Below are 20,867 nucleotides of genomic sequence, written 5' to 3'. Positions count from 1 at the left end.
GAGGGGGGGCTTCTCCAAGGGGTGCAGTGGGATGGAGGCAGGGTCACCAGTGTCCCCACAGGCATCCAGGCACACGATCACGGGCAGCCCCGCTCCCATGCCAGGCTCTATGGATGAGCCTTGACCCCGGGGGTGGCTCCGGTCCCATGCCTGGCTGCTGGCTCCCTGGCTGGGGCTGCTGTTGGCCTTAAGCCCACCCCTCGGGCCACGTCCTTCTCTGCACACAGCCGAGGCCCAGGAGTGGGCCTCGGCACATGGGGCAGAGCATCCCTGCACTTTCCCAGGAGGGTCACAGCTGCTGCCAAGCTCACCTGCCCCTCGGCCTCGAGGGGTGCTAAAGACAGCATGAGGAGCTGGTGCAGTGAGGGTGGGTAGTAGGTGCTGCCACCTGCGGGGCTGAGGTCAGGACCCCTCCTCTTGACCCCCATCAGCTCTTGGATTTGTGGGGTCAGGGGACAGCAGTGATGGGACAGTGTGGGAAGTCCCCCAGACAGGGCTCAGCCCCGACTCCAAAGGCCATGCTCCATGTCCACGCCCCTCCTGACCTGCCCCTCCCCTACACTGGGTAGGGGGGCTCCTGGGGAGCTGGGGCCCGGGGTGCCTGGAGGGCAGGGTTGGCTGGTGGGAGGAGCATAGCCTCAGCATCCTGTGGTCCCAGGCACCTGCCGGCCCCAGCCCAGCCTGGCTGCCCCCCAGGTTGCCTGGCTCAGTGGCTGCACCCCCCAGTCCTGCTGACTCTGGCTACCCCTCCCCCGCCCTCTAGGAATACTTTTCTTAGCCTGAAAACAGTCAAATTAAGTCCAAGCAAAAAAAAAAAAAAATGAGCATTTTACCAGCTATGAAATCTGTGGGCTCCTCCACCACCAGGAGCGGCAGCCACCCCTTTGCCGCTAATCACCATCTCCGAGGGAGCACGGCAGGTGCACCCCGAACTCCCGAAATGACTCCTCAGGAAAGGGACAGGAAGCTTCTCCCTGGGCTGATCCCAGGTCTTTCCTGGGCCCTGCCAGGGGCTGCCGGGGAGGTAGAAGGTGGGCTGAGGAGCACCCCAACCCCCAGGCTGCTGACAGAGGGTGGTGGGGCTGAGGCATAGGCCCAGATGAATGGGTCAGCTCTTGGGGGTCCCAAGGAAGCCCCTGGGAGGTGGCAGGCTGTGGGCTGCCGGGAGAGGCACTGCCAGGGCCCCGGTGACGGGTCAGGTGCCCCCGAGGGTGCTCACAGGGCACTGGGGCCAGCAGCACAGCAACTCCAGGACAGGCCCTGGGAGGTCAGCCCCAGCCCTGAGAGCTGTGAGATGCCAGAGAAGTCGGCCCCAGGCCCCTGGTCCTTCTCAACAAGGCCAGCTGAACAGATAGCACATGGGCTCCTACCACCAGCTCGAGAGCGGTAGGGGCCTCTGGGTGGGGCTGGAGGGGCTGGAGGAGCTGGGGCTGTCCCTCGGCCCTCCTCCTGCCCAGGCCCTACCCACATCCCTGCCCTATGAGTATTGCTTGTTTGGGGGAGTAGCACGCGAGAGTGATGACAGGGCCTCACTGGGTTGGAGAGCCTGCCCCTGAAGTGACCTGGCTGAGGGTCCCCAAGCCTCCCCAGCCACAGGGTGGGTGGTAGCAGGCCCAAGGACTCAGCTCAGGTGTGTGTGTTCCCACCTGGGAACCTGGCAGCTGGGCCCCACCTGGTGCTGGTAGAAGTGCACAGAGTCCTTCCCAGGGGAGGCTCTCTCCTGCACTCTTGTGTGCACACAGACTCACACTCATGCCGGGAAATAACCAGGTGGTCTGGGCTGAGCCCACTGAGCAGGAAATTGCCTCTGCAGTAGGAGCCGGCCTGGCTCCATGGGCCCAGGTGACCACCCCAGAGGGCTTCCCCGCCGACCCCCCAGAGGCAGAGGAGCACCGGCGGGGAAAGGGTGTGTCCCCCTGGCTGGCTGGACTCGGCTATCCTGGGGTGGCAGGTGCCCCGGTGGTCAGAAGCCAGCCCAGGGCCGCTGAGCCATGCCCACTGCTCAGCTGCAGCACTCCCCGACTCTACCCACTGACCCAGGCTCTCAGGTGTCCAGGCGGAGGCTGTGGCCTAGGAGCAAGGAGGAAAGAGGGAGAGGTGGGGGAGAGAGGGCCCGCTGGGAGCAGGGGTGAGGCCGGAGCTCCAGTGAAAGGAAGCCTCCAGTGGGTTTGCCCTATGCCCTGGGTGCAGCCGGGCACCCAGGGGGCCAGGGTGGAGGAGGCTGCTCAGCCAGGGGGCCAGAGCTCCTACCCCACCCCAAAGGACCCCCAGCTGGTCTACAAACTACGTGCAGCTTCAGCCTCATACAAAGCCCTCCCCCTCCTCTCTCCTGCCAAACCTCCATCTGTTGCCATGGCAACAAGAGCAGAAAAGACAGGCGGGACTAAGCGCTCTCCCCCCACCCCTGCTTCCTGGCTCAGTCTGCTGGGCAGGCTCCTGGGGTTGCGGTCCCCCACTGGTCTCTGGACCTTCCTGCCCCCAGCAGGTGGACCTGGCCTCAGCCTGCTAACACCTGCCTCCTCCTACACAAAAGGCCAGGTGAAGGCCCCCAACCACTCCAGCCCCCCACCCCACAACCCCCACCTCAGAGCCAGCGGCCCAGGGCAGGACCTATCCCGCACCAGGCAATGGCTGGTGGCCTGTCTGGTCCCTGAACCACCTGCCCCACAGGGCCCCTACCTAGGAAAGCCCAACCCCAGGGCATCCACAGGAGGCCAGCCACCCACCCAGGCCCAGCCTGAGGCGCAATGTAGGCTTGGTGGAGAGGGTCAGGGCAGTCCTGGTGGCTGCATGGGGGTTCCCCGCAGGCGACCAAGCCACAGAGACACGGCCCAGCTCCGCCTGTACGTGCTGCCTCAAATACACTCCAGATGGCCAAGGAGACCACCCAGAATAACATAAGCATCATGCTCTACTGTCTGGGGCTGCATATGGGCACCCAGAGGTCACGGGGCGGGTACAGTGACAAAAAGGCACAGAGCAGCAGCAGGCTACCGGGTGGGTCCAAGCACAGCACCGCGACCACGGTGAGTTCCTAAGCCTCTGGGAGGCAGACACCACAAGGGCCCCTTTCTCAACAAGGCCCAGGCTCAGACAGGTTAGGTGACTTGCCTGGAGGCGCCCAGCAGGCGAGCAGCAGACTCAGTGACCACGCACAGCCTGGGACAGAGACTAAGCCCACGCTTTTTCTTTTTTGAACCTTGGTTTACATCTTAAAATCTGCTTCTCCGGCCGTGTGCCCTTGGCAGCGGCTCTCGAGGCATCGTGAAGGTGTATCCAACACAGACTCAAAAATGCTATAGTTCGTTTCTAGCAGGTGCACACCTGAGAGCCGCCGATGCCAACAGACAGCCGGGACGCCTCCCCCAATGGTCCTCACGCGCCTGCGTGCTCCGCCTCTGCAGCAGCCAGGGGCCTACCCCGCCTGCCTTGTTGGGCCTCCGCGTCTGCGGGATCAGCAGGTGTGTAGGAGAGCACCACGCGGAAAACCATGGGTCGGCCTCCCGAGTGACTCAGAGTGCGCAGGCTCCCCAGACCCCAAGGAAAGGCCAGGTGAGCTGGGGGGAGTCAGAGTCGGTCCTCTGACTGGCTCCTTGAGAAACACACCTATGCCACATTGTTCAAAAGACCCAGAGGTGAGATGAGTAATCTCCACATGACACCCCCATGTGGGGGCTGCAGGCCGGCCTGAGCAGGAGGACACGAGGACCCTCCTGAGAGCACCAGAGGACCTCCTGAAGGACCATCCCCAGCCTGGTTGGGGCACGAGGCCTGGGAGTGGGGGAGCCCGCCAGGCTCAAGGCAGAGTCACAGGGCCAGAGGAGCAAGATGCCAGCACCCCCAGCTCTGTCCTGCCCCTTCTGCCCAGTGCCCCCCACAAGTTGCCAGCCACCTCCTACGTGGGGCAGGCTCTAAAGCCCCTCTGGCCTGGGGCTGTGGGGTGTGGCCCCCATGATACCGCATCCACCCTCCAAGGGCTGTTGGCCTGGGACCAGTCCACCAGGATGTGTCGGGGACACTTGACTCCATCCCACACAAGCAGGGACCTGCGTGGGGCCACAGAAGGAGCTGGGTCATAGTGGACCAGGGGACCCACCCCCGCCCGGGCCATGGGGGAAACCGAGGGATGCCTGGGCAGGGCACTGTGAGTTCCCCAGAGCGTAAGGTCAGAGGGGGCTCGGGGTTGCCCCAGATGCCCAGGGTGCTGGGAAGGGCAGGGAGCCTGCAGCCTCCCCCCTGAGCTGAAGGACCCAGGCACATGGCTGGTGGGAAGAGAGTGGGGATCCCCTCTTCAGAGTCACTGGCTTGGTGCTGGGCGGTTGCCATGGCGACCACAGAGGCAGCTAAATTAACAGGGTATGTGATGCGATGAGACACCCCTGCCTCCCCATGCCCCCCGCAAGACAACCCCCCCACGACGAGCCACCCCCAGATGGCCACTCACCCGGGAGCCAGACACGAGGGCCTCTCCTTCCTGAGCCGCATGCCCCAGGCTGACATCTGGAGTGGAGCATCACCGTCCCTACCTCCGGGCCGGGGCTCCCCCAGAGGGCCCACCTGCCACCAGCATCCCCAAAGGGTGTCCACCTACTATGCACTCAGCTCTGGACCCCATGGGCATGAGCCCCAGGCGCTCAGAGACCTAAAGACCCAACTGAGAACCACGGGGCCCCTCTGCCTGGTGGAAGTCCGGGGGAAACGAGGGGGTGCCCACCACCTGGGACCCAGCTGGGCCCTGATGCCCCTCTGCCCACAGCCCTGTGGACAGGCGGGGGCAGGATGCCCCAGGGGACCCCCAGCCTTATCTAGGGGGCAGAAGGCTGTGAAACCATCAGTCCCAGGGCTACACTGGGTGAAGGGAGAGCAGATAGCTGGCCCCGCCCCTGCTGCCCCCCCCTTGGCCCCCCTGCCCAGAACCTGCGCCCTCTCCGTCCTGGGAAATCCAGGCGGAACAAGCCTTCGAAGGGGCAGGCGAGCAGGATCTGCGTCTCCCCTTCCAACGGTGGCAGACGACCGACCACAGGAGATTTTTACTAACTGGTTTTTCAACTCAATACTGTAAAATTAGCCCAGTGAAATATTTTGATTAAGCCCAGTAACAATTCAGAAATTCAATCTGGCAAATCATGTTTTTTTTTTTTAAGCTACTGTCCTAGTTTTGGAAGCCTCAGGACCAGGGACTAATGATGGGGGTCACCTGCCAGTGCCTCAGGCTAGAGGCAGGTGGGGTGCGGAGGGCCTTGGGAAGAGGGTAGGCTGGCGGGGACCAGGCGGCAGAGGGCAAGGGCTGGGGCCTGGGGCTGGCACACAAGGGACCCTGCGTGCCAAGGTCACACCCGCCATGTGGACACCACGGCATGGCAGGAGGAAGCCCTGTTGGCAGCCAGTAGCACCTAGTCCACTCCAGGAACTGCGGAAGTGGGGTGGGGCAGGCAGCAGAGGGACAGGGGTGCAGTGGGCAGAGCACCTGAGTCAGTCCCTGAGTGCCAGGCAGGGGAGGAGGAGGGGGCGCCAGGAGAGGTGGGCAGCCGGCAGCCCAGGCTCTGGGGAGGGGGCCCAGCAGCACGCACAGACCTCAGCCAACCAGGCCCTCCCTCCATGCCTTCTCCACACGGGCCAGCCCCTCTCCCGCCAGGCCCAGGGGCCCGCCCACCCTGGGGAGCCCAAGGCAGCCACCACCTGTCACTGCGCACACACACCCCCACTGCCTCTGGTGGCCAGCCACAGCTCCGTCCAACTCCCCACACACCTGCTAGGGCTGGGGGACCCTCGGGCACAGGGCCAGGCCCAGGGGCGCCCACAGGCTGCGCCAGGGCTGCAAATACTTCCTAGAAGCCACAGGACCTCCCCGATAAGGCAGGAGCTATGGGGGAGCCGGCACCAGAGGCTGGGCACCCTCCATCTGCCTGTGTCCCGGCTCCCACGAGCACCCTGGCTGTGTCCCCAGCCCCCATGACACAGAACACAGAGAAGCCACGTGCCTGTGGTCAGGCAGGTGAAGGCACGGCCCACCCGCCTGGCCCGGGAGGGCTGCCCAGTGTGGCCTTGGAGACACAGGGGTCCCGCAGCCCAGCAGGCTGGAGCAGAAGGAACGGGAGGGCAGATGGACCCCCAAGGGGCAGTGGGGCCTCCTGTCCCCCAAGTGGGACCAGTCTGTGGGGACGTCACAAGAAACTGAGTCAGTATGTGCAAGGGAGCAGAATCCACGGAGCCGTTCTGCATGTGGTCAATTTGGGGTTTAGCATTAAAAAGAAAAAAAAAAAACACCTGATCTGCACTTTAAAAGGTACCTGAGGGATCCCTGGGTGGCGCAGCGGTTTGGCGCCTGCCTTTGGCCCAGGGCGCGATCCTGGAGACCCGGGATCGAATCCCACATCGGGCTCCCGGTGCATGGAGCCTGCTTCTCCCTCTGCTTATGTCTCTGCCTCTCTCTCTCTCTCTCTCTGTGACTATCATAAATAAATAAAAAAATTTAAAAAAATAAAAAATAAAAAATAAAAGGTACCTGACATGGTTTCCCCAAACTAGAATGGTGTCGTGTCCCACTCTCCAGGGCCAACAAGCTTGTGCCCCCTCCCTGCTCATGGGATGGGTCACGTCCTCTTCCAGACTCCCTGGGAGACCAGTCCTGGCTCAGGGGTCCTGGACCGGACCCGGCAGCTCTACCTAGAAAAGGAGGCCAGGACGGAAGCCTACCACCCAGAACCCACTGGGTGCTGGCCTCACTCCACTGGACCAAGGCACAGATACCCCAGAGGAGCTGGGGGCGGATACAGGTGCTGGTGGCCTGTGCTCCCACGTGACACAGATGCCAGGGCATTAGGGCCGGGACGGGGACAAACGGGCCACCCCCACGTGGCCAAGGCTGGCCAGGGAACCTGGAGCTGGGCTTGGGCGAGCACAGAGGACCGGGATTCCCCCCAGGCCCCTCCGCCAGGAGGCAACCTCCATGGGGGCAAACCCAGACGTGCTCGGGTGCCCCGGGGGATGTGCTCCCCAGACAGACGGACAGCCAGCCGCGCACCCTGCCTTCAGTTCCTGCAGAGGTCGGGGAGCAGACCCGCGGCCCTCTGCCCTGCCCCCCGGCCAGCCAGGGTAGGGAACCCGGAGAGCCTGCCCATCCCCGGACGGGCTCTGGGAGGATGTAATCTCCGGCATGGGGTAATAATAGAATCTGCTTAGCAGGCAGTGGGCAGCTTGCTCCTTAGGAGAGAGAAAGGAGAGGCAAAGACCCGCCTGCCCACGCGTCACCCTCCCCGAGGCCCCGGAACATGCCCAACAGGCCCACCTGCCCAGAGTTGTCCCCGGTCACAGAGCGGGGGTGGGGGGGGAGGCCACCCTGCCACCTCTCCTCTCAGGGCTGGCCCTGGGGTGATGGGATCTGCTGCCCAGATGGCAAGAAGGGGCACAGGGTCCCAGGAAAAGAGCAGCCCCTCCCCTGACATGCCGCCGACAACCTGTGGCCCCCTGGCCCCAGGACCCCTGCTCGGCACCCCCGGGCCAGCGCCCTGACCTCCTGAGCCCCGCCCGAGCCAGGCACTGTCCTACACGCCTCCCCCACCCCCACCAGCACCCACTGCCCAGGGCCCAGGGGCAGGCAAGGCACTCAACACACATACACACACACACACACACGTACACATACCCATGTATTCTGTGCACTTGGAAACCTGCCAGTCAGTCTCCATGCAGGACCCCTGGGCCCTGGCCTGGTTTGTGAAGGGCCGTCCCCACACACAGGCCACCTGTCCTGAGGCCACACACGGCAGTGAACCCGACCTCACCCTGCGGCACAGGGCTTCCAGGCTCTGTGTCTCCCGACTCACAGGCAGGCCTGCCCCCCCCTGCCCTGGGCTCCTGAGCAGACAGAGGAGGAGAGGCACAGGGCATCTTGCTCCCTAAACACTTGGTCCACACCCGCCCTGTGCCTGCTTGGAGCTGACGACCCCCCCTGCACACCCATGCTGTTTCGGGGGGCTGCTGGCCTCTGCTCTGGGGGCACCAAGAGAAGTGCCTCCACGGGAGGGGTCGGCTGGCCAGCAGCCCTCTAGTGTGCCAGGACTTTCCACAGCAGCAAGCCCCTGAGGCCCAGCATGGAACTGTGGAGCTGGCCAGTCGGGGCCTGGGGAGGGCCTATCCACAGCTGCCAGCCTTCGAGGGCAGGGGCCCTGGCTTCCCCTGGGGGTTCTTATGAGGCTCCTGAAGGGCCAGCCACACAGAGGCCAAGGATAAGGACATGTAGAGAGACCCACCGCCACCCCCTGAGGTCCTGCTGCAGAGCCAGATGGGCAGGACCCTGCTTGAGCCCCTGCGGCTGTGGCAGGGCTATCACCCAGGACTGTCACCTGGAGGCCACCAGCTGGGCTGACTCAGGATACTGCACATGCCTGGACACAAGGAGCAGTGAGTGAGACCTCCATGGCCAGCTGGCTCTGGCTTGTTCTCCCAGCCCTCAGCTGGATGTGTCCCTGCGTCCAATCCCCCTGCTGGGCATTGCCACCCCCACCCCTGCCCCAAGCCTGGCTCCCAACAGGGGGCGTCAGCACCATCATCCCGACAAGGAGGTGATCCTGGTAGTAATCTGTAGGCTGAGGCTGGCGTGGCCTGGGGTGGGGACTGGCCACCCTTCTGGGCCTCTGAACAGGGACAACAGTGACTGACTCCCCAAGCGACCCCTCTGGGCTCCACATACCACCCCTGCAGACACCAGGGCAGTACAGGGTGATGCAGAGCCCCAAGGTCAGAGGGCCCATGGCTAGCTGACCCCAAAGGCAAGCTGTGGAACAGCTGAGCACCCCGCGGGCAGAGGGACCCAGGAGGGGGAGGCCTGGATGTGGCCTGTCCCCACCTCCATGGGGCAGCATCCAGGACAGCGGCTCTCTGCGGACACTGAGGATGATGCATGCCCCACCCCTCCCCGGGGCAACAGCAAAGTGGAAATGAATCTGATGGGATACTCCCCTGAAGATCCTGGGCCACTGGTGCCACCTGGGGTCCTCTCCAGCCCCCACCACACCCCTGATACATGTGTTCCGCCAGCCAGGACAGCACCGCCCACGTGTACAGATGCCCTCGGTCACTCCGTGGCATCTGCTGGAGGATGTTCTATCTGTGCCACTTTATGATTAGTTATAAATCCCCTGGGATTTGGGGTTTAGAGTCAGCAAACCTCCAATCTGAGACAAGCCCTCCGCCTCTTTAGAGATAAGCCAGCATCAACCCCTCGCCATCCGCCAAGCCCAGCATCACTCCAACAACCGGAAACACTCCCTCCTCTGCCTCATTCTCAGCCTCTGCTGGGAGATGCCCACGCCCCACCCCCCACGCCGGCTAGCCCAGGGTGGTGATCTTGGGACTGAGAGCCTGGCTTCCTGAATTCTACTCCATCCCCTGCTCCCCCTGCAGGGGCCAGCCCCGAGGAGGGGGCTGCAGGAGCTGACTGGGTGGGGAGCTGGGCAGGGTGCACCATGGGCCAGGGAGGCAGGAACACGGGAGGCTGATACCTGACGCCTTCACACCCTCACATCTGTGACCCCAGGTGAAGGGCTCAAGCAGGCACAGCCCTGACCCCCAGCCCAGCGCCTCTGGCCACCCCAAGGCCGTCCACCAATGGTTCAGCGTCTCGCAGAAACTCCAGCACTTCATCCACCGTCAGGCCACAAGACCCCCTGTAACAGACCTCCGGGACTTCGGAGGGTGGCAGGGGTAATAACTGGCCAATGAAGACCAGCCTTCCTTCCCAAGGAACCTCAACGGTGTGGGGCATCCACACGCTCCAGAGCACCGGGCCAGGGGACTGGTCAAGGTCCACTGGGTTGCTCTGTACCCTCGCAGCACCGCCACCCCCACACACCTCCAAGGGAACCTGCCACTGGAGACACAAGGCAAATATCAGAGGGGGGCCAGGGGCTGCTCCGGGAAGTCACCAGGAATCAGCTCCAGAGCCAGGGAAGGCTCCATCATGCCCACAGCCTGGGAGGACCGGTGGCAATGACGGTCGTGACCCTGTGAGGCCTCGGCCCTCCCCTTGCCCCTAGAGAGTCAGTGGCAGCTCCGGGAGACCTGGCCACCAGCTCCTTCTGCAGGGACAGGGGTTGGTGGGACCGGGGGCTGGGGTCTCCCCTGGGAGCCTCCACTGAGCAGGTCTAGCACCCAGGCGGCTTCCACCCCCCAGTGCTTGTCAGCACAGAGCCGTGCTGAGGCTGGGAGGCAGGTGCAGGAGCCTGCCAGACACCTGGACCCTTCCCACCGCCGCCAGACACCTGGACCCTTCCCACCGCCACAGAGGTCTGAGGACACGCTGCCCCGCAGCCTCCCTCGGCGGAGGGAAGCTGCAAACTTCAGCACAGCCCCGCTGGACAGCTCCCCGCCCGCCGCCGGCCCTGCAGGACCGGCCCAGGGCGCCTTCTCCCAGTCCCAAGACCCCAGGGTCAGGGTGCGGCCAGCAAGCCCCCCACCCAGGCCTGGGGCACGACTGAGGGCTTGTGGCTGCTCCCCCCGGAGACTCAGGAAGGGGGGGCGGGGTGGGGGGACTGCAGGCTGCAGGCGTGGACCAGTCTGCCCACCCGCACCCCACCCCCCTTTGGGTCCCAGTGGTCCTGCGGGGGTCAGGCCATGCTCCGGGGATGGGGCTCACAGGGACTCCAGGCGGCCCATGCCGTGCACGGTGGTGGTGGGTTACCTCGACCCGGGTCCGATGGCCCAGCAGCACGGGCACGCACATTTGGGGAATACAGCAGTGCATAGAACGTGAGCCCTGACTACGGGGCAGGAGGGGCATGACTGCCCCGAACAGCCCTAGCACCAGGCGGGGGTGGCAGGTGTCAGCTGCTCCTAGTGGGTCACATGTGGAAGGCACAGGCCAGGCATGCTAGCAGAGCAGCTCAGTGAGGACAGAGCTAGCACGTGGGCCTGCGGTGGGCAGGGCCGTGGCCACCCCGCCCGAGCTCTGACCACTGCACACACTGCTGTCCATCTGCCCTTCCAGCGTGCCCAAGACCAGCAGGGAGTGCTCAAGCCGGCATGCAAGGAGAGGGCCACACGGCCTGGGGTGGGGTGCTGGTGTGGAGCTGGGGCCCAGCAAGACACAAGGGGGGGGGGCAGAAAGCGTAGCCCACATAGGGAGGGCACCTCTCTCCCCCACACTCCTGTGGCCGCCAGGGGCCTGGGAGGCAGGACCAGGGAGAACCCTGCATGACCCTACATGACCCTGCATGACCTGTGCTCCTCCAGATGCCTTAGCCCCACTGGGCCTGTCCCTCTGTGCCCACGGCAGGCAGGGAGGCTTCCGGCCAGGGCAGATCCATGGCCCCAGGCAGGGCTGAGCCGTGTTTCGCTGCCCCACCACCAGCACCAACCCTGGAGGGTTCGGGGGCCGGAGAATGCAGCCCAAGCTGCTGCCACACACGGACAGGACAGCTGCATGCGGCTCTCCTCACCTCTGGTCCCCTCCAGCATCAGCAGCACTATGGGGGCTCAGGAGTGCAGACCCTCACGGTTCTGGGCCCGGGGCCCCGTTGGCCTCCACACGCCCACTGCAGAGACCTGGCTGGCAGTGGAGGCTCAGCTTCCGAGAAGCAGCCACTTCAAGTTAAAAATCTCGCATCTGGCTGGATCTCTGCCGGTTTGGGGAATCGGTGCTAACTTCAGAGGCTGATTTGGTGCTGCGCTTTTAGAGTCTCTGTCAGACACACACACAAAATATTTAAACTGTGTCTGAGGCTTGCCTCCAAATAATGTGGGATAAGGGGTGGGTGTAGGGTGAAATGGGCCTCATGTCCCTGAGGCTGGGGTGGGCTCTCGGGGTCGGGGGCCCTTGCCTTGACTTCTGCTCTAAGAATGCCCGTGTGTGGAAGCCCCAGCTGCAGCCCTGGGAGCCGGCGCAGGGCCCCACTGCAGGCAGGCCCCAGGGCAGAGGCAGCAGGACAGGGCACGCTGGTCCTGCAGGGCCCTGGGAAGGGACGGATCAGCCCCCACAGCCCAGAGCTTCCAGGCTGGGGCAGCCAGCACTCCGAGGCCCCAGAACGGTGCCCTTGCTCCCTGCACCCCACAGCGTGGCACAGCTGCCCAGCCCGGCCTTGCCACAGTCCCCATCCTCTCTTCCCTAGAAGAGCTCCGTGAACATCACACCTGCCAAGGGGATGAGTAAACGCAGCAACGCCTCTGTCCCCATTTCTCCCTACAGTCCCCTGCCCGGGCCAGGGGCCCCCTCTGGCACCATGGCCAGCACGTGGCTGGAGGGGGACACTGGGCACAGTGGCCAAACCAGGCCCCCTGCCGAACCCCAAGCTGGCTGCGTCCCCCACCCAGTGTCACACACGAGGAGCACCGAGGACCTAAGGACACAGACGACAGACAACCCATGCAGTCACACGGGCCCCACAATGTGAGCTCTTCACTGAACACCCGGTGGGAACTCTGCTGACCCCGTGGACCCCGGACAGTCACAACACCCCACACCTTCTGGCTCCTGCAGGCAGGCAGGCCCTGACCCTTCCAGGCTCTCACACACCATGCCAGGAATGGATGCAGGAGGGAGGGACACGGGAGGGCCTCGGGGTCACACCAACAGCAGACATCTCAGCAGTCCCAGGGCACCCGGGGCTCCTCAAACCCTGAAGGGCAAAGAGGCTAGAAAGTTCTGGGGTTGCTGCCCATGGTACTGCTCAGTGAGGCTCCCAGGCAACACCCAGGCCCCTGGCCAGACAGTGTGTGTGGGGGGGGGCTTTGTCCGGCCTCTGCAGACCTGGCTCCCGACTGCCCCCCACCACCTGTGCCCTGGGCTCTAGCTTGAGGTCACTGTCACCACCCACGGAAGCTGGAAACGACAGCCCTGTCTGCTGCTGGCCCCCAGCTCCCAGGCAGCGAGGGTCCCACCTCAGGGCTGCCTCCTCACCCCAGCCCTGCCTCACCCAGCGGCCACCTCTGTCTATTACTGTCCCACCTGGCTTGGCCCCCGTGGGAGGCCTCCTACCCAGGGAGACAGCTACCAGGGCTCAGGCGAGCTCTCAACCAGGCCAGGCTGGCCCAGGCCGGCCCCTCCGCTCTGGCCTCTGGTCCAGGCTGACGCTGGCCACGGGGAGGGACCCATGAGGTTCCCAGGTGGCCACCCCCAGCACCCAGGGCCACCACATGCGGCCTCCCCAACCCCCTTCCGTCCTGACCCTTGGCCCAAGCCTGTAGCTACCCAGTAGGTCCCCGAGCCAAACCACCCCTCACAGATGCCACATTCCTGGCCAGGCAGCCTCCTGCCACCCCCGCAGACCGCCCGCGGCGGTGACACGGAGCCGCAGCCTGACGTGTCCCGGCTCCTGCTGCGTCACTCAGGCCACACAGGCGCTGTGTGGGCTGCCTCCCACCTCCACCCTGGGACCAAGGAGGCCAGCGTGGGCGGCAACGGTGGGGTGGCCCGAGTCCCAGGGACCCTCAGTCCATCAGCCCCCAGCCCAGAGCCAGCAGGCCCCGGGCATCTCCCGTCCCCCATGGTCAGGCTCACTGGGAGGGCCTGCAGGAGGCCAGGGTGGGGGGTCAGCCTCAGGCCCCTGTGTGGACAGGGATGTGGTGACCACCTGGGGAAGCGGCTCTGTCCTCACCAGGCTGGCACCCCTGGGATGTCACGTGCTGCTCCACAGCTTTAGGACCCTTGAGATCCACCCGGAGGCACTGCTGTCCCGGGGCACAGTGAGGAAACCGCCAGGAAGGACAGCCGTGGGGCCATGGGCAGCACTGCTGGCTCCAGAACACTGGTCCCTCAGAGGCTGCAGAACAAGGCCTGGGCCACCTCTCGGCTGGGGCCCAGCACAATCCCTGCTTTGTCCCTGCGGCCTCTGTCCCAGCCCAGCCTCCATCTTGTCCAGCATCCGAGGCAGCTGGCCCGGGGCAGCCCTGACTAGCTGGCCGGCACCCCCAGGGCAAGGCCTCGGGGAGGGTGCGGACAGCTTGGCCATCCCTGGCCTGGCTCATGGGCCCTCCCCCCACTGGGCCTGGGGCTGAGCCGACCTGGCACCAGGGAAGGGCCCGTCAGAGTGGCCATCAGGAGACACCAGCCCTCCCCACATCTGAGAGGACTTTCTGTAGAGTCCTGATGAGCCCTGGGGGTCCCTGCTGTCCAGAGACCCCAGATGGGACCTAATGGATGTGGACCTGCTGTCCTCCTGCCAGAGAGTGGCCACAAGAGATGAGCCCCTCCCAGTGACCTCAGAAGCTGCAGGAAACCCTGCCCTGGAGGCCTGGCTCCAAGTCCATCAGCCACTGAGCTCCAGACTCCAGACTGTCCCTGGCCTGGGGTCCAGGCCCAGAGCCACCCCATGCAGTTCCAAGATGGCCACAAAGCCCTCTGGGCACCCCCTGCACACCTGGAGAGATCAGCCAAGATGGGAGCCCATGGGGCCACAGGCAGGCAGCAAGCCTCCTCTGATGGCACAAGTGCCCTGTGATGCCCACTGCACAGCAACAGGCCGCCAGAAAGTGCCAGCACTCCCCGGCCACAAGCATGCTGTCCACCGGAGGTGGGCATGGGCGGGTGGGGGTTCTGGGGCCTGGGGAGGCACAGCCACACACCAGGGTGGCCACAGCGGTCACTGCCTCCTCCCCCAGCACAGCCACTTGATTTCAGAGCAGCCACCTCCTCCCAAGATCCCCAAAAAGCCAGCTCTGAGTCCCATGGCCTTGAAGGCACAGGTGTTCTCCAAACCGAAGCACCAGGTAACCAGGAAGGTGCCCTGACTGCTCCCGGGCAGCACCAGTCACAGAGCCACATCTGCAGGCAGCACCGCTCAGCATCTGGCCTCTGACCTGGGAGGGCTTCGGGCATACTGAAGGTGCCAGGCACGGGGCAGGGCCGATGCTCAGGCAGAGAGGAACAGACAGTGCGTATTCAGGCCCTGGGGTCACTCCACAAACACCTGTGAAAACCAGCGAAGCAGGCCTCCTGGTGGGGCCCAGGCCAGGCTGGCTTTCTGGCACAACCCGCTTGCAGCCTTACAAAGTCCTTAAGGGGGCTGCTCTGGGCAGGGGCGGGCGGGCGGACAGGGGAGCATAGGGAGCCAGCCCTGGAGGCCCTGGGCCCACACGCTTCACCAGAGGGGATCAGGATGCTCCTGGCCACTGTCAGGCAGGCTAGGAATGGGGCAGGACCCGGAGGCCCTCACCTCGCTGCTCCTCTACCCCAAACACCATCCTGGGTGGCTGTCACCCCACAGCCTTCCGCAAGGATCTACTCTGGCCTTGCCTCTGCACTTGCAGCTGGGAGCACCCGATGCCCAGGTGGCTCTAGAGACAACCTGGCACCTGGGCACACTGGGGCCTGAGAGGGGCAGGCGCTGGCCTCAACACTTCTTGCGGGAAACAGCGGGAGCTGGCCTGGCAATGCCTGCTTTCCCCTTCGTGCTCCTGCCCATCTGTGCCCTCTGCCTGGCATGTCCTTCCTGCTACACTGGGCTCCCTGGTCCCTGCAGAGCCGTCACTGCTGCCGTGGGGAGACAGGCAGGACCCGTGAAAACTCAGAGGTGCTCAGAGCGTCGGCTGACCATAGTGGGCAGGGGACGCTCTGAGGCCAGGGTCCTAGGCCTCTGGCCGCCCCCAGCACCCTGCCATCTTTACCTATGGGAAACAGCCCATGACCCCAGAAACCTCCACACTGAGCTGCCCTCCATCAGCGGGGACAGGCCCCCAGGGACAGTTCCTGGCCCAAGCCAGGGGCTTCCCAGAGCAGAGCCTGACTGGGGTCGGGGGTGGGGGGTGTCTGTCCCAGTAGGTCGCTGCTGGGACACCAGCTGATGACGCATAAGCCCTTCTGACAGCTCCAGGGGGAGCTGGAGGAGGCAAAGTGGGGGCTCCCCACAGGTCCCTAGAGCTCTGCCCAAAACTACTTGAGAATAGGGTCCTGTTATTCTGAACTTTTTTTTTTTCTGTTATTCTGAACTTTTAAACAGGGTCTGTGTCGTGAGCAGATGGGCTTTACCTCCCACCCCCAAGGAGCTCTGCCCTTGACCAGAGCACTGGGCTCTGAGCCTGCTTCCTGGCTCGAAGCCAGGCTAGACAGCAGAGGCAAGCCTGCTGCACTGAGGGCGCAGGCTCCCGGGGATGGGAGCGGACGGCCCTCAGACACAGTAGCCAGCACATGTGGCCAGAGGAGGCCCACCCCACTCCCCACTTGGCATCCCTTCCCTCTGCTGTGGCCGCACCCCTTCTCTGGGCCTCGGCCTCCAGCAGCCCCCCAGGGCAGACCTCAGACAGCTCCCCCCCCCCCCCAGGGCCCAGGCCCTGCAGCCTCTCGCTGGCTCTCAAGCTGCCTTCTGCCCAACTTTCTAAAACCAAATACGCGCTCCATGCCCCAGGAGCCTCCCCTTCCACTCTTGCGTCTGGCTCTGGGCCCCCATCTGCTCCAGCTCTGGACCATGGATCACTATGGGTTGGCCTGTCTCCCCCTCCCTCACCTGTCCCATCTTTGCTGGCTTCCCCTACCTCAGGACTCCCCTCCAGCCTGCCTGACACCAGCACCCCACACGGACTCTCCTAAGATCCCTGGAGGACTCACAGGTACACAGCCAGGCTCCACCCCTGGCCCACCCAGCAGTCTTCAAGCCCGTCCAGGTGAGCTGCCCAGGAGCCCCTCAGCCCTACCTTCTCTCATGGGCTGGCCTGACCCTTCATCTTAATGCCCTGCCCCAGCTCCCTCCTCCTCAATCCCACCCACAGACAAAGGGCTTCTGAGAGCTCCACACCTTGCTGTGCCCCCACCCCCGAAAACAGCACACAGGGCCTGCTGCCCTCCACCTCCTCCTCCCATGGGGTCCTCTGGGCTCATAGGAGCTGAGCCTCGTCCATATGTGCTGAGTTCTGGTAGGGGCAGGTCCTCCCGGCTCCATGTCCTGATAGGGCTAGAGGGACACAGACTGGAAGGCCACCCAGCGTACGCCACACATCCTCCTAGAACTGCTCAGGCCTCCCCCGTACCCACTGGAGCTGCCTGCTGCCCCCCAGCTGAAGAGGCCTTTCCTGCATCAGGGACAGGACAGAGCCTTGGCAGTGGACTCTACCCCATGCAGGGTCGCCTGGCCCCCTGCAGGTCCTGAAGACCTCTCCCCCTACCTGAAAACATGACAGTGGCTGGAATCCAGGCCTCCCCAGGGCTGCCTACACGGGTGACCCTAGGATGCTGAGGGCTGCCGTGCAGAAATGCCCAGCCAAAAGGAAGATGACCTTGAAGCCACAGCCACAGTAGTCCCGGAAGAAGCAGCCTAACACCGAGTGACAACCCACTTGCTGAGCCCAACACCACACAAGCAAGAAAGAAGCACCCGCCACTGAAAAGACTCAATAAAAAAGGCAAGCAGGACCCTACGGCCACCAGAGGGGCATCGGGCTGGGTTGAGGGGGATGCTCTGGCCACACCTGCACTCCACACTGGGCAGCAGCCCCCCATCCCCACATCTGGCATCTTGGGGGCAGAGCCCACCTCCTAGCAGGCTGTGGCTCAGGACACGCCAGCTGGGGTGCCCGGAGCACATGGGCTGAGAGGCCCAGTGGCCACCCAGGACTCCCTGCCCGCCGCAGCTTCCCTGTTCCAGGACCTGGGCAGAGCGCAAGTGAAGAACAGGGAGGGCCCAGGCACGCTGTCATCCAGAGAGGGAGGCAGCACTGCGAAGTGCATTCTTCCGCTGAGGTCTCCTGGCAGAGAGCCTAGCCCCAGATAAGGTCAGACGTTTATCTCCGGAGCAAAAGGACAGGCCTGAGAAACTGCAACTCTCTTGGCATCTGATGCCGAAGACCAGTCAGCAAGCCGGGTGGCCAGGCCTGGTACCCCCACGCCTCAAGGCCCCGCATCCACCAGACTCCAGCTGGCCCTCCAACCGAGGGGACAGAGACAGGGGCACAGCCCCCCCCCCGCCCCCAGCCCTCCTGGGAAGCCAGCACCCGATGAAGCCAGAAGGAATGTGGGATGGACAGAACCTACCCCCCCCCTGGGGAGGGGGCCTCAGCTAGACCAAAGCAGACTCCCCTCAAAGGGCAGAGGGACCCGAGGAGGAAGGCTGCTGGCTCCATGTGCCACTTGGAGCTACTCCTAAACATCACATGGCAACGTGTTGTTGACACACACGCGCGGCATATCCTTTTGTATTCATTACTGTTAATTACAGTGGAAACCTCCTGTAATTAACTGTACAACAGTATAACTCGATGAAGAGTACGGAGACCAGCCCCTGCGCACGGAGGCCGGCGAGCGCGGCGCACGTATAATTCATTGCTGTCACCACTCACACGACGACGTTTCCTTATAATCACATTTTATTGGTACGATAATTAGATTATTTCACTGCTTCCCACATTCTGCTGCCCCAGGTCCCTCCCCCACTGAGGATTTCACCAACTACAGTCATTCCTCGCAGGAAACATGCATATTTTGAACTCAGATGAACACCGGCTGTCTGCCACCTCCTCCTTGAACCCGGGACACTGCACCCCACTCCCAACGGCGCTGCCCTACCAGCAGAGGCCCCTCGGGGCCTGAGCAGTAGGCACAGAGGCTGTCCACTCAGAGTGCAAGAGGGACAGCTCCCCACCCACCCCCAAGTCCCGTCACAGCCACTGCCTCAGGGTCTGGACCACCTGCCTCCCTGACACCACCTCTAGCTCCACCTCTGTGCTGCCCAGGGGGCTTGGGCAGGGCCTGCAGCCTCCCAGCCAGAGCAGCTCCCCCCTGGGCCCCCACCCTGCACCAGTGGGCAGCACGGCTGCACCCTCCTCCTCCTCTCGGCCCTCCCCTGCTGGCCTGGGGTTTCCCAAAGAGACAGGAGGAAGCAGTCAGGCCCAGCGGACCTCTGGGCTGCTAGGAGAGGCCCATCCTGGGAGAAGAAAGAAAATGGCTGAGCCCAGCCTCCCACAAAGCCACTCTGTGAACGCCTGGCCAGCTGGATGCAAGGACCTAGCCTGATTACCAGAAAGACAGCCGGGACCAGCCGGGGAGCCCCCTCCTCCCACAGGCTGGGGTTTGGGGATCCGGGGCCTGAGATCCGGGATCCGGCCAGGACCAGCCTTCCCGTCCCTCCCCTGGGGCAGTGCAGTGTCGCAGACAGCGCGCACGGAGGCTAAGAGGAGTGCCAGGCGCTGTCCAGCCCGGCGAGCCGCCTGGGGACTCTCCCACTCCCACCGTGCGGGAAGGTCCCAGTCGGGCCAAGGGGCCTGATCGGTCCGCTAGACGCGCGGGCCGCCTCCCTGCCCGCCTGCCCGCCTGCCCGCCGCCGGGCCTTGGGGGTCCGGCCGGGGGCGCGCGGCCCGGGGCGCAGCTGCTCGGGCAGCACGCCTATTAGCGCGGCCGCGGCAGACGGCAGATGGGCGCCCGCCCGGCCCCCTCCTCCCGCGGCACAATGGGCCCGGTCGCTCCGGCGCACAATGCGGCCGCGGCCGCGCACCTGCAGCCGGAGCCGAGGGGCGCTGGCCCGGCCCGGCCCGTGCGCCCCCGTCCGCGCCGCGTGTCCTTGGGCCGCGCCCGGCCGACCGCAGCCGCGCGGCCTGCGGGCTCCTCCGCGGGACCCGGCGCCCAGCCGCCCATTGTTCGCGACCGCCGGCCGGAGCCGCGGGCCGGGCCTCCAGCTCCCCGCTCGGGACGACCTCCTCCCGGGCCTCCCCCGCCCCCGCCCGCCCCCGCCCCCGCCCCCGCCCCGGCGCGCAGTCAGCACGGCCTCCCCGGCGGCGGGCCTGCGCGCCCCTGCGCCCCTGCGCCCCTGCGCCCCTGCGCCTCCGCGGCGCCCGGTCCCCATCCCTGTCCCCAGCCCCCCGGCGTCCCCGGGCCCCCGGCTGCCCCCGCCCTCGTGTCCCCGGGCCCCATGGACCCCGGGTCTCCCAGAAAGCCCCTGTCCCCCCGGAGCCCTGGTCTCTCCGGCCCCGTTCTCCATCGGCGTCCCCGGGCCCCTCGGTGCCCCCCCGTGCCCCGTGTCGCCTCGGAGCCCCCCAGCCCCCCGCGCCCCCCCGGCCCGCACGCACCTGTCTGCCCCTTGCCCAGCGTCTTCTCCAGCCGGTACGGCCCCACATACTGCGCGTGCTGCGCCCCGCCGCCGTCCTTCCCCGTCGATGTCATCGCTCCCGGGCCCGGCGCCGGCGAGGTGGGAGCCCCGGGCGGGCGGGCGGCGGCGGCAGGGAGGGGCCGCGTCCGTCCGCGTCCGTCCGTCCGTCCGTCCGCGCGTCCGTGCGCTGGGCCGGGTCGGCGGCGCCCGGGCGGGCCGCGCTCGCTCCGCGCCCCCCGCGCCTCCCCGCGCCGCCGCCCCCCGCGCCCGGCTCCGCTGCGGCCCGGCCCGCGGCTCTGCCTCGGCTCTCGGAGAGGACCGGGCGGGCGGGGGCACCAGGCTTCCGCCGCCGCCGCCGCCGAGGCCCGCGCCCCGCGCCCCGCGCCCCCGGCGCACGCCCGTCCGTCAGTCCGCGGCCGCGCAGCCCAGCCGAGCCGAGCCGCCGGGCCGAGTCGAGCCGCCGAGCTGAGCCGAGCCGAGCCGAGCGGCCGAGCCGAGCCGAGCCGAGCCGAACGGCCGGGCCGAGCCGAGCCGAGCCGAGCTTAGCGGCCGAGCCGAGCCGAGCCCGAACGAGCGCAGCCGCCTGCAGCGGGGGCGGCGAGTGGCTCCCGCGCCCGCCGATCAGCGGCACCAGCCAATCAGCGGTGCCCGGGCTCGTAGCCCCGCCTTCCGGCCCGCCCCGCCGAGGGGAGCTCCCGTAGGAGCCGGACTCTGCAAGGCGAGGCCGGGCGGGGCCGGGCGGGGCCGGGCCGGGCAGGGCCGGGCGGGGCGGGGGCGGGGCGGGGGCGGGGCGAGGCGGGGCCTGGGCGACTCCAGCCCCTCCACCCCCGGCCCTCGCCCCGCCCGGCCCCGCCCGGCCCGCCC

General features: G+C 65.8%; 1 protein-coding gene across 13 annotated transcripts in view; it reads right to left on the bottom strand.

Annotated features, from left to right (window-relative positions):
* Positions 1-20,140, bottom strand: part of BRSK2 (BR serine/threonine kinase 2) — a 59,981-nt gene extending 39,841 nt beyond the window's left edge. For 7 of the 13 annotated variants that reach the window (XR_005990558.1, XR_005990561.1, XR_005990559.1 and 4 more), the window contains exon 1: positions 19,984-20,137. Coding sequence is in view for 9 of the 13 variants with exons in the window: in XM_041773205.1 (XP_041629139.1) it covers positions 19,984-20,077 (94 nt within the window). In the remaining 4 variants the exon portion in view is untranslated. Of the gene's footprint in view, positions 1-19,983 lie in introns of all 13 variants that reach the window. The other 6 variants (XM_041773197.1, XM_041773199.1, XM_041773198.1 and 3 more) reach the window with 3 other exon arrangements.
* Positions 20,141-20,867: the final 727 nt, after the last annotated feature.

The sequence above is a fragment of the Vulpes lagopus genome, chromosome 11 (assembly GCF_018345385.1).
Source record: "Vulpes lagopus strain Blue_001 chromosome 11, ASM1834538v1, whole genome shotgun sequence".
In the NCBI taxonomy this organism is placed as follows: Eukaryota; Metazoa; Chordata; class Mammalia; order Carnivora; family Canidae; genus Vulpes; species Vulpes lagopus.
Note: the sequence above shows the minus strand (reverse complement) of the source record. Positions and strands in the feature narration are given on the sequence as shown.